General features: G+C 48.8%; 1 protein-coding gene across 29 annotated transcripts in view; it reads left to right on the forward strand.

Annotated features, from left to right (window-relative positions):
- The window catches only part of clasp1a (cytoplasmic linker associated protein 1a), a 317,477-nt gene that overhangs the window by 268,702 nt on the left and 35,680 nt on the right, over positions 1-13,095 (forward strand). For all 29 annotated transcript variants that reach the window (XM_039755243.1, XM_039755255.1, XM_039755246.1 and 26 more), the window contains 2 exons: positions 1,942-2,089; positions 9,758-10,004. In XM_039755243.1, the coding sequence (XP_039611177.1) occupies positions 1,942-2,089; positions 9,758-10,004 (395 nt within the window). The remainder of the gene's footprint in view (positions 1-1,941; positions 2,090-9,757; positions 10,005-13,095) is intronic.

The following is a 13,095-nucleotide window of genomic DNA, read 5'->3' on the forward strand; positions in this document are numbered from 1 at the left end:
AGGTCTGGGGAGTTTCCTGGCCATGGACCCCAAATGTCGTTGTTTTGTTCCCTGACCCCACTCAGTTGTCACTTTGGCCTTAACGGCCCGGTGCTCCATCATTGTTGGTCGCCAAACTGTTCTTGGATGGGTGGGAGACGTTGCTCTCGGAGGATGAGAGGGGAGGAAAAGGGTCTGTTTGAATGACAGGTGGACTCACCCCGCTCCTCACCACAATCCATATCGGCGAAGAAGGAGATGAGCCAGAAGGTGACGCTCTTGTTTTACCAGTCGGTTGACGTCCCCACCTCACCTGAGGTCCTGAACTTTGGATGATGACAGAAAGAATGGGATTGGCACTCCGTGGGGTGGCAGGGTAGAAAGCACAGACATCTGGGAGAGTAGCGCACTGACCCTCCACATCGAGAGGAGCTAATTGATTTGATTGGTTGCACACACCCCACAGCCACCTTCACTGCAGAGGAGGAGACCCCGAGAAAGACCCAGAGCTGTCTGGAAGTATTGCATCCCCCAAATGGCCTGGGAATAGCTTAGCGTGAGTTGGCAACTGCAACTGGGGTAAGGGACTTCTGGGTCTCACTGTTAGGACTGTAGCCCCCCTCCCTGCTGCCCGGTCCTGGGGAATCGGTGGAAATCGCATGAAAGAACGAGCGGCCAACCAAACAGCAAAACTCCAGGGGGGGAAATACGGGAACGTCAGAATCAGCGAAACTCCAAGGGGGACCACAGATGTCAGCACAAGTTGGGGTTAGGGACGTCTGGGTCCCACTGTTAGGACTGTTGCCCCCCCCACAGCCCAGTCCTAGGTAGGTGTTAGAAGATGAATGAGTGGACTTGGAGGCGCTTCACAAAGGAGGTCTGTTTGTTAGAAAATGGCCGCCTGACGCTCATTTGAGCCTTGCGTCGGCACACATTTCAGTCCAGTCGCCTGGCTTGTGCGTTTTCCTGTCACATAATCCCTGAGCGTAGCGAGCAGACGGCGCCAGTCAGCCAGCGTGGCCGACGTCCAATTCTCGTAGGGCGAACGGATCTTCTCAAGCGTCTTATTAGAGCCGTCTGAGGTGTGGGCAGACGATTTAAGGGAGAGGAGTGAATATTGTGACACCCCTTTATGGTTCAGCCCTCTAGTCTTCATGCTGTGTCCTCTACTAACTGTTTCCATGGTCTGCATTCATCTGCATGAGTTTTGCTTTGATTTCTTTTCCAGTGGCTTTCGTTCCCAGTTTTGTATTTCACTTTTGATTTCGGCCTTGACTGTTTCTCTCACCTGCCACTAACGCTCCTCTCATTTTGTATTTGTTCAAACGGGGATGTTCCCAGTAGCAGATCACTCTCTACATCCAATCTAACCGACGGCACTGAGGATCAAATCATTTGGGCAGACGGCAAAAATAAGGAATTTAAACTGGGAGGGGAAACCAAAAAAAATCAAATAATTTGGATCTGAAAGAAAAAGACGCGCGGCGGGCAGGCAGGCGGCAGTTTGTACGCCACTCAGTCGAAGCCCACGGTGGCCACCTTTGGTAAAATCTGAAGAAGGCCCGCCGTCGGTTCGTTCTGAATTGGGTTTGGAGCCAAGCCTGGCTGCAGGATTTGGACGACCTTCGCCTTTCTGCGACCTAAATTTGCCCCTCAAGCTGAAATGAGTTCGTCCAGTCGCTTCATTCTGAGCTTTTAATCATGCGGATGTGGGCACAGTTTCTGCGTACCAACTGCTTGCCGTGACCCGAGATGTTGACTCGAACCACTCAAGTGGAAGTTTACCGCCAATCGCTTTTTGGAAAAGGCGCAATGAGTTTCGGCGTAGAAAATGTGCTTGGGAACAACCTAATTCATGGCGCCACAACGCCAAAAAATAAACCAGCATGTGTGCCATTTCACTGGCGTGCCGGGAAGTGACTCGATGCGTAATTTTCTCTTTTTTTTGTTTGTTTGTCTAAGCATGCTTGACTATGACACGGAGAACATGAACTCTGACGAGATCTACAGCTCGCTGCGCGGCGTGACAGAAGCCATCCAGAGTTTCAGCTACCGCAGCCAGGAGGATCTCAACGAGCCGATTCGGCGGGACGGCAAGAAAGACGACGGCGTAAGTTCACATTTACTAGCATCTCAGTCAGCAGCGGTGGTCTGCGTAAAGCGGGATCAACGCTCATGATTTGATGAGCAAAAAATGTCAAGTTTGGGGTCCCCCAGAAGCGTTTGTGTTTTTGATAGAAGTTCTCGGTAACGCTTTACATTAAGGGCCCATAATTACATGGTAACTACTACCTGTAGAAGTACTATGAGTTATTACTCCGTACTTACTGTGTAATACAAAGTAACGCTATAGTTAATTACTCAGTTCTCGTTGCTACTCCACAGTTGATATCGTTACAATGTAACAATTTATCACTGATCCAAAAACAAGTGTGCTTACTGTACATACAGTCCAAGTAAAAAGTATGTGAACGCCTAGGAATTCTCTCTATTTGTGTCTAATTCCCATATAACACCTGGTCGTATCGTCATGTCAGCCCCAATAATGAACACACACCGTCGCCTAGAACTAAAGATACACAGATTTGTAGAGAATTTGTGACCATATTGAATAAATCATTCAAACTGTGAAACTGAAGGTTGGATAAAGTAAGTGACCCCGAGCTAACGACCTTTTAAAAAGCTCATTGAAGTTCAAATTTAGCACACATGGAGTCCGTTTAATGAGACGAGTTCAGAGGTGCGGCCCAGAATGACTTGCATTGATAAAAAAAAACACGATAAAGTTTGAGTTTGAGCTTTTGACAAGATGGGAATCACGCCTCGCACAAAAGAGCTACAATGGAGAATTGTTCATCTACATGAGGCTGGCAAGGGTTACAAAGTCATCTCAGAGATCTGAGATCTTCACCAGTCTACTGTTAGGCAAGTTGTCTACAAATGGAGACCAGTTGGTATTGTGGCTACTCTGCCTAGAAGTGGGCGCCCTGCCCAGATGACCCCAACGCAAAGTCAGCAATGAGGTAAAGAAGAACCCAAGAGTGACAGCCAAGGACTTGAAGAAGTCATCAGAACTGGCTGACATCTCTGTTTACGAGTCAACTATACGCAAAACATTGAACAAGAAAGGAGTCCATGGCAGGACACCAGGAAGGAAGCCCCTGATAGCACAAAAGAACATCGCTGAACGAGCTCTTGGACACTGGGAAAATGTTTTGTAGAGTGATGAAACTAAAATTGAACTATTTGGGAGGAACAAGCAGACCTTCATTTGGCGTAAAAAGGGCACCGCATATCAACATCAAAACAAAATCCCTACAGTAAAGGATGGTGGAGGGAACATCAGGATTTGGGCCTGCTTTGCTGCATCAGGGCCTGGACAGCCTGCCATCACTGAGGGGAAAATGAATTCACAAGTTTATCGACAAATTCTCCAGGATAATGCGAGGGTGTCTGTCCGTCAACTTAAGCTCAGAAGAGGCTGGGTGATGCACAAGACAACGAGCCCAAACATCTCAGCAAATCCACAGCACGATGGCTTCAGAAGAACAAACTGGGCCTTGTGGAGCGGCCCAGTCAGAGCTCAGACCTCAATCCTATTGAATGACTTGACGAGAGAGAGCCACACACAGAAGACAAGCAAAGAATATGAAGAGTTAAGGCAGGTCTGCTGGGAAGAAGGGGGGGCAGTTACAGAAAGCGCCTGGTTGAGGTCATTGCTGCCAAAGGAGGGTCAGCCAGTTATTCAATCCCAAGGTTCACTTACTTTCTCCACTCCCACTGTGACCGTTGAATGGGTTTGTAAAATGAAGACAAGAAAGAGGAGAATTTTCTGAGTGTCATTGGATCAGGACCTGTGACGTAGATGACGATCAGATCGCTTTTTATGACCAGTTCATGCAGTAAAGCAGATCATTCCAAAGGGTTCAAATACTTTTTACTTTGACTGTAGTTACGATGTACTGTATCTGTACTTTCAAAATGTAATAAAAACATCAGGGTATGCAGCAGATGTTCCACAGTCTGGGCAGTTTTACTGGAGACTTGCAGTGATAGCTGCATAGGTTGTTCGACGAGAACACTCTTGGAATTAAAATGTACACATTTTATTTTATATAGCTATTTTTTTTTTAATTATTATTTAGCTTTATTGGATCTAGATTGAGGGTGGCACGGTGGCGCAGTGGTAGCGCTGCTGCCTCGCAGTTAGGAGACCCGGGTTCGCTTCCTGGGTCCTCCCTGTGTGGAGTTTGCATGTTCTCCCCATGTCTGCGTGGGTTTCCTCCGGGCGCTCCGGTTTCCTCCCACAATCCAAAGACATGCAGGTTAGGTGGATTGGCGATTCTAAATTGGCCCTAGTGTGTGCTTGGTGTGTGGGTGTGTTTGTGTGTGTCCTGCGGTGTGTTGGCACCCTGCCCAGGATTGGTTCCTGCCTTGTGCCCTGTGTTGGCTGGGATTGGCTCCGGCAGACCCCCGTGACCCTGTATTCGGATTCAGCGGGTTAGGAAATGGATGGATGGATGGATGGATCTAGGCTGAGTGACTTGTTTTTCTCGTCCTACACATTTCATTGTATGTTGACCCCGTGTTAACCCACATATGCCAAACAAACCTAAACCTAAGCAAACATGTAGGTTGGGTTACGTGGCCACGTGTGTCAGAGCGACACTGCTGGTTTGTTTGTCACGTGGGCCTTGTAATGGGATGGCTTCCCATCCTGGGCTGTTTCCTGCCTTGTGCCCGGTGATGCTTGGAATGGCTCTGCAGCCCTGTGTACCTTGATTGAATGACGCACGTTTGGCAGTATTATGTTAGGGATGGGTATAATAATAGCCCAAAAAAATTCAACAATAAATAGTGGAACACAACTACAAGAATGGGTCGGCCGCATGTTTAAGGAAGTGCCCCTCCAGATTTTGAAAAAAAGCGTTAACCATTTTGCAAAAGTGTTTTCACCATCTAAAAAAGATCTTGAAATATCATCGAACACCTATGCAGTGTGGCGAGTGGCTGGGGCTGGTACCCAGCTGGGACGCCTGGAAGGACCGGAAGAGGGATTACACCTCCTCCGGACCTCGAGGGGGGAGCCGCACTGGTTGGTATGGGGACCACGGGAACAGAGCATGGAAGCTCAACCCTATGGGAGCCCATGGTCACCGCCAGGGGGCGCCCGGATGCCTGTGAAGCCCTGGGGAAAGGAATACCAGGGACACCCAGAGTGCTTCCGGGTGCTCAGCCGGCACTTCCGCCACGCCAGGAGGCACCTGGAGCACATCCAGGTGAAGATGAAAGGGGCCGCCTCCCTCCATTCGATAGCTGGAGTCGGGTGGAAGAGGACGAAGCCTGGAGGGGAGGAGTGGAGTGGAGGCGGTCAGGAGAAGAGGCATCATTGGAAAAAGAGGGCAGGACTTGAGGGTCCTTGGCGCAGGGTTGTGTGCGCTTGTAAATATGAATAACCGGGTGCTGGTGGTTGAACCTTCGGTGTCCGCCTGTTGGTGCCCGGGCCAGTCTCCATTAAAATTGCCCAGACTATGGAACATCTGTTACAGAGTTGTAGTTGCATACCCTGATGTTTTTATTACATTTTGAAAGTGCAGATACATCGTAACTATGTAAGTACACTTGTTTCTGGATCAGTGATAAATTGTTACATTGTAATTATATTAAGAGTGGAATAACAATGACAACTGAGTAATTAACGCTACTTTGTATTACACAGTAAGTACGGAGTAATAACTCCTAGTTACACTCTACTTGCACAGGTAATTACATGGTAGTTACAGTGTAATTATGGACAGACGCCATTACATTGGTTTCAGAATATCGCCAAGGTGTTAATAGTGTGTGCTGTATAATCGCCATTACTGCTTACTGCTGGCATGACTGACTTTTTATTTATTATTCACACCAGCTGTACCCGGCAGGTAATAAAATCAGTTAAAAATGTTTGCCATCTCTTGCCCTCGGTGTTCACGTTTCTTCCCAGGTGCTCTGTTTCCTGTAAACTGAAGTGGCTCCCCACTCACTGGTGAGAGAAGCGCTATGTACGGTACATGCAAAGAATTATTATTATTATCAACTCTTTGAGAGCTGAATATCTTTTCCAAAAAACACAGTTTTCTGAAAAGCACAAAAAGCAATCGGTTCACACTGAAATCAACATGAAATGTCTTCTGCTGTGTGCCGTGACTGCCACTTTGCCAGGACTGTGTGCCAGGCTGGCAGAGGAAATCGCAGTCACAGTGCATCACAATCTGTTTTTACGTCTTGTCATTATAAGTGCCAGTCCCTCCAGGTGAACACTGCCGTCGGTGCGTCAGCTACACGAACCTGTTCAGCGCCACAATCCGCTGATGCTGCCACCTCACCTTCATTTCTGATCTCTCGAGTCCAATTTAGCGAGAATATGTAAAACATCGCCCATGGAGTATTTTGCTTTATGCCTCTCGCCAGATGTCATTGTCCTCGCTACTCACGTGAGCGCAGGGAATCCCAGTCAAGCCAACGCTGCTAACTTTCCTCCTAGCAAAGAGAGTCCAACTAAAGCATAACGGTGGGTGGGTTTTGTCCCCATTGATAGTTGATTACCAAAATCAACCTCTCCTCTTGACATCCGCCCTGAGTTAAGAGTTAAGCCTGCTCCTCAGACGCTTGTCATTATTTTTGGGACGTCTTTTCCGCCTCCTGTCCCCTTTTATACTTGCCAGCTCTCCCAGCATGCCTCCTCCTTGTGGATCTCACACTCGCTCTTCCTCTTTTGTTGCGTCACCGAAGCCAAGCTGACCAATCAGATTGCTCAGAGGGACTGGACACGCAGACTTTAGTGTTTCATTTTCTGGTAGATATGGCTGCCAGGACCCATTTTCAGCAGCCAGTGTCCTAATGGTGGACAATTAAGCCTGAACATGGGGAACCACCCTGCTCTTAATGAAAGATGACCGCAGAGTCACATGACCTCGGTTTTATGTCTCATTTTCACAGTTCAGTGTGCCCATCACTGCACTGGGGCATTAAAATCCACACACAGACCATTAGGATTAGCGCCCCCTGCTGGCCTCACCAACACCCACCTCTTCCCAGGCTTCTCCTAGATGGTCTGCCTGCTGGTACTCACAAACTAATAATAATAATCATAATAATTCTTTACATTTATATAGCGCCTTTCTCAAAGCCCTTCAATGAGTGAGGAGTCTAATGTGTGGCATATCCTCCTGGATGACTGGACGGCACCAATCTTTGCACAAGTACGCCACACATGAGCTGTCAGGTGGTGAAGTGGTGAAAGAGAGAGAGAGACAATTAGAGACAGGGGGTGATTAGGGGGCCAGAAAGACTAAACCATGGTGGGCAGTTTAGCCAGGACATCAGGATACACCCTGCTCTTTACGTAGGATGCCCAATGGTCTTTTATGACCACAGAGAGTCAGGTCTTCAGTTTTAATTCTTCATCCGAAGGATGTCACTTGTCACTGCACTGGGGCATTGGCATCCACACCTTCAGACCACAGTTGAGCGCCCCCTGCTGGCCTCACCAACACCCACCTCTTCCCAGGCTTCTCCTAGATGGTCTGCCTGCTGGTACTCACAAACTAATAATAATAATCCTAATAATTCTTTACATTTATATAGCGCCTTTCTCACTACTCAAAGCCTTTCAATGAGTGGGGAGTCACTTCAGCCACCACTAATGTGTGGCATATCCACCTGGATGATGGGACGGCAGCCATATTTGCACAAGTACACTCACCACACATGAGCTGTCAGCTGGTGAAGTGGTGAGAGAGAGAGAGCCAATTAGAGACAGGGGGTGATTAGGGGGCCAGAGTGACTAGCCCAGACGTCAGTGTACCCCCTACTCTTTATGAAGGATGCCCAGTGGTCTTTTATGACCACAGAGAGTCAGGACTTCACTTTTACTTTTCATCCGAAGGATGTCACTGGTCACTGCACCGGGGCATTGGGATCCACACATTCAGACCACAGGGTAAGCGCCCCCTGCTGGCCTCTTCCAGCAGAAGCTCAGGCTTTTCCTAGTTGGTCTCCCATCCAAGTACTGGCTGAGCTTCAGGTGGGTGACTCCTTCTGAAGTGCTGGTGGTGCGGCTGCTGATTATTAAAGACAGGAAGTGTGAAAAGCAGACAGGAGGTGAGCAAAGCACCGCTTCAGGGGACACACACAGATAGCAAGGAAAGGCCCTGAGGGTACACATTAGCCAAGAGACGTCAGGTGTTTTTAAATGTGTCACCTGTTGTCACAAAAATCAGAGACGAGAGTCATTAAAAGGGTTTGGGGCAGCCACCCGTATAATATTACCTGGCTGCAAATGGGGAAATGGATAGCACTGATGTGCTCAGATCAGAGTCCAAGATCAAACTGCCGAGTTAGCTTGAAAATGGCGGCTTTAAAGGCCAGAAAGGGAAATGAAGTCATCAAAGCCAGAATCGGAAGGGTCTTCTTCCATAGGCTCGGACCCGGACGTGACGTCATTAAAAGGGCCTGAACCAGAAGGCCCTTCTTTTTTTGGGGTCTACACCGGAAGTGACGTCATCCAAGGGCCCGGAAACCTGCAGTGACATCATTATGGCCAGAACTGGAAGTGACGTCACCCAAGGGGCCAGGCGGAATCTCCCGTGAACGGTCAGCGCACTCCGCCACCCCCTGGTCTGGCGTGGAATTGCTGTCATTTAGGCCCTTTAGCTGCCTCCCATGCGCGCGTGTGTGACATTGTCCTCAACCGGTCACATGGTTAGTGTCCATAAGGTGTCCCCCCCCACAGTCCAAACACATTAAGGTTAGGTGAACTGGCATTGCTAAATTGATTTGTGTGTGTGTGTTCACCCAGAGATAGACTGGCACCCTGCCCAGGTGTGGCTCCTGCCTTACTGGGATTGGCTCCAGCTGCCCCTCCGCCCTGACCTGGTTAGACGGGTTACAAGGCAGCTGGATGATGGAGAGTGATGATCATTTCTTTCTGGGAGTGAGTGAATAAAAACCAAAAAAGAGAAGAAATTAAAAAAAAATAAACGGCTGGCCCACATGAATATTTGTATTTATTGCCATTCATTTCTATAATTTATGGGGGCATTTGCCCAATTGTTTCATTTTTTTTTCATTTTCCACACAGGATTCTGTGAATTTGACTCCACGTACAATTTGTAACAATGGGGCCATAAAGTCATTTGATTCAATGGCCTGAAAGGTCGCGGCCTGATTTATTGACCAATTCACCGGAGGTCCACAATGTCAGAAGGCGTCTGATCAAAGCTTCTCAGCCTGGCCTTTCATCTTGCTAATCAGCAGAGGTCGGCCTCTCGGTTCAGATGGGGGTCTTAGCTGCAGCTCTCGTTTAGACTCCGGGCGGCACAGGAAATGGAGGTTTTACATGAAACAATTGGGTGGCACCGCCGCGGCCTCACAGTAAGCACCAGGGTTCACATCCCAGGTTCTCACGGGTGGAGTTTGCATGTTCTCCCTGTGTCTGGTGCTCAGGTCTCCCCCCGCAGTCCAGAGACCCTCAGGTTTAGGGGGATTGTGTGCCCTGTGGCGGACTGGCCCCCTGTCCAGGGTTTGTTCCTGCCTTGCACGCTATGCCTGCTGGGATAGGCTCCAGCACCCCTCCCCATGACCCTGTTCAATTCTGCTGATTAAGTTTGTATTTTAAACATCGGGTTTCATAAAGAAACACTAAAGGTGCAAAATCCATGGAACTGCAGCGACAAATGGAGTGACACACACATCGCTAATCATGGGCCGTTTTTCGCTTTTTATCTTTTTGTAGGTGGGCAGGGAAGGCATAATCGCTTCCCCCATGGCAGACATTCGCGTCGGCCTGGACACGGTGGAAGGTGGTAGGACGGCCCTGGACAACAAGACGTCTCTTCTGAACACTCCGGCGCCGCGCGCCTTCTCCGGACCCCGACCTCGGGAGTACAACCCTTACAACTACACCGACACAATCAACGCCTACGACAAGACTGCCCTGAAGGAGGCCGTGTTTGACGACGACGTGGAGCAGTTTCGTGACGGTAGGTGGCCGACTCAACCTGTCCCTTTTTTGCACGGTCTTTCTAATTGTCTTTTGTCTTCTCCTCCTCCTCCACTCTTTTGCACAATTAAGGAATGAGATTTGCGGTGGGGTGGCGCCCTGCCCGGGATTTGTTCCTGCCTTGCGCCCTGTGTTGGCTGGGATTGGCTCCAGCAGACCCCCGTGACCCTATGTTAGGGTATAGCGGGTTGGATAATGGATGAGCGCTGCTGCCTCGCAGTACGGAGACCCGGGCTCACTTCTCAGGTCCTCCCTGCGTGGAGTTTGCATGTTCTCCCCGTGTCTGCATGGTTCTCCTCCCACAGTCCAAAGACATGCAGGTCAGGTGCATTGGTGACCCTAAATTGTCCCTAGTGTGTGCTTGGTGTGTGGGTGTGTGTGCACCCTGCGGTGGGCTGGCGCCCTGCCCGGGGTTTGTTTCCTGCCTTGCGCCCTGTGTTGGCTGGGATTGGCTCCAGCAGACCCCCGTGACCCTATGTTAGGATATAGTGGGTTGGATAATGGATGAATATCTCTCTATATATTATGTACAGCCTCTTACCTATATATATGTATTATATAGTGCCTTTCAATCTAGTGCAGATTTCTATCTATTATATTTTGCCTCTGCTATCTAGTGTGTCTGTCTATATGTCTATTATATAGTGCCTTTCCTATCTGTCATATAGTGCATTCAAAATCAATTTCTGAAGCACGTCATAAAGCAGGGCACCATGGTGGCGCAGTGGGTAGCGCTGCTGCCTCACAGTTAGGAGACCCGTCAGAGTTTGCTTCCCGGGTCCTCCCTGCGTGGAGTCTGCATGTTCTCCCCGTGTCTCTGGTTTCCTCCCACAGTCCAGAGACATGCAGGTTAGGTGGATTGGCGATTCTAAATTGTCCCCAGTGTGTGTGTGTGTGTGCCCTGCGGTGGGCTGGCGCCCTGCCCGGGGTTTGTTTCCTGCCTTGCGCCCTGTGCTCCAGCAGATCCCTGTGACCCTGTAGTTAGGATAAAGCACATATCTCCATGATGGATGGATGGATTTGTTTACCCTCATCCCGCAATTGTATTAAAAATGTCAAAAGTAAGGCTGGGTGTGAAAGCCCACACGACCCCCTTAAGAGCAGGCCCGCAAACAGAGACAAACGTAATGGGTAACCCTGAGGTTGTGGGTTCAAATCCCACCACTGACGCTGTGTGACCCTGAGCAAGTCACATGACCTGCCAGTGCTCCAGATGGAAAACCAAAAAAGAAATGGAAGCAGTTGTGGCCTCGGATAAAAGTGACAGCCTAATAAGTCAATGTGGACGAGAATGACTTGAAGTTCTAGGTGGTCCGCCCTCAGATTTTTATACTTACAGTTTGTGGCTTTCTTAGAGCACGACTAACAAGACGTAAACTGCCAGGGGGCAAAGAGCACTCAGTTGTATGTGTACACAAATTCTCCTCCACGCAAAATAAATGCGCAGGATTGTCCTCCCAGGGCAGTGTTGGCAAAATACGGAAGAGTGCAATCAAAGAGAGTTTGCAGTACAAACCTGCTCGGCTTCAGAGAGTGAAATCTGATCAACGGTGACTTGCAGACAGAAGGACACAGAATGGCAGCCCAGAAGGTTAGGCCTTGCTTGGTGACATTTGGAGAGGCGACGTCTGCTCATTTGGGGACCTCAGATGGAGCGGCCAGGCCTCGAGGAGGAGGGCAGTTGTATAGTTTGGGTATCTGCTGGTTTGCATGCACCCTGTAATCATCTGACTTCAGTTTATATAAAATGCGCCGCGAGGTCAGTGGGCCGTACTTATCGTTGAAGTTTTAATTTAACGCACTGAGGGCCACCAGAAGTGATGCCTGTCCCTGCTGCTCTGGTGTCAACAGTGGATGGGGTGCCAGTCAGTCACATGGCGCACACACACGCTCGTTCCCACTGTGCCAGTCTAGAGGTGACGTCCTATCCAACACATAGGGAGACACCTGGATGTGACCTCGCCAGAGTGGCACGGCTGGCATTTAACCCAGGAGTAAATGCTAACCCCAGCACCACACGTTTATTCAAAGAGATAAATGGTGAGAGGATTGAAGGAAGACCCCAAACTATGGACAACAGCAACAGACTCCCTGATGTCCACAGATTGGGGTCTTCCTTCAGTTCTCTCACTGTTTCTGTTCATTCTTTTATTGTGCCCTTCCGCAGCAGCAGACTCCGTTAATTGCCATTCTGAATGGACTCCTTGGTCGAGTGACAAAGTCCGGTCTTTGTATTGCGGGTCATAATTGTGACCTCTACTGGAAATGATGAAGTGGACGGCTGAAAGATCAAAGTGTCTTTACTTCTGAGAAGACGTCTTTATGAACTCTCAGAGTCAGCGTGGCGCGTCCTCCGGCGTTATACTGTGTAAAATGAAGATGGGTGTGCTGGACGCCTGACGACGGAGAGTGGATGTGCTCTGCGCTTAGTGGGGACGTCTCATGAAGGCTCAAAATTCAGCAAACTGAAACTGCGTTAGGCAGAAAGCGGCCCGTCGTTTAGCATCTGATAAAGTTCGGTTAGTACTTTATGGTACAGAAGAGTGAGGGTGAAACTCATGATAGGAAAAACATCAAGATGAGCGTCACCATGTGGTGTCTCTCCTTTTAGAAGTCATTGTCACTTAAGATCATGCAATCGAAACTCGTTTGTAAGCACGACTCTCCTTGTTGATTTATCAGACTGGAGGCCAACAGACTGCGCGCTCAGAGTCATTAAATCTGCCAGCCGTCAGTTCACTACACGGGAAAAGGAATTTGGTTTTGATTTGCCTTATACAGCGCCTTCAGAAAGTCTGCAGAAGCCCCTCACCTCTTCACTTTTGGCTAAAATCAATTACAGTCATCACGACACGCAATAACCCAGAATCACAAAGCAAAAACGGATTTTAGAAAAAAATGTTAAAAATGTATCAGAAACTAGGCGTGCTGAGCATCTAAGACACGTAGTAAACTAAGCAGTGTTAACATTTGCAGTGCACCGTGTTATAGACTATTTAGTATGGGATTTCTGAAAGTAGTGCTAATATTTGTAAAGCACCATCTGCTGGAATGTCAAATGCAATGCACAT

This window comes from Polypterus senegalus, chromosome 6 (genome assembly GCF_016835505.1).
Source record: "Polypterus senegalus isolate Bchr_013 chromosome 6, ASM1683550v1, whole genome shotgun sequence".
NCBI classification, from domain to species: Eukaryota; Metazoa; Chordata; class Cladistia; order Polypteriformes; family Polypteridae; genus Polypterus; species Polypterus senegalus.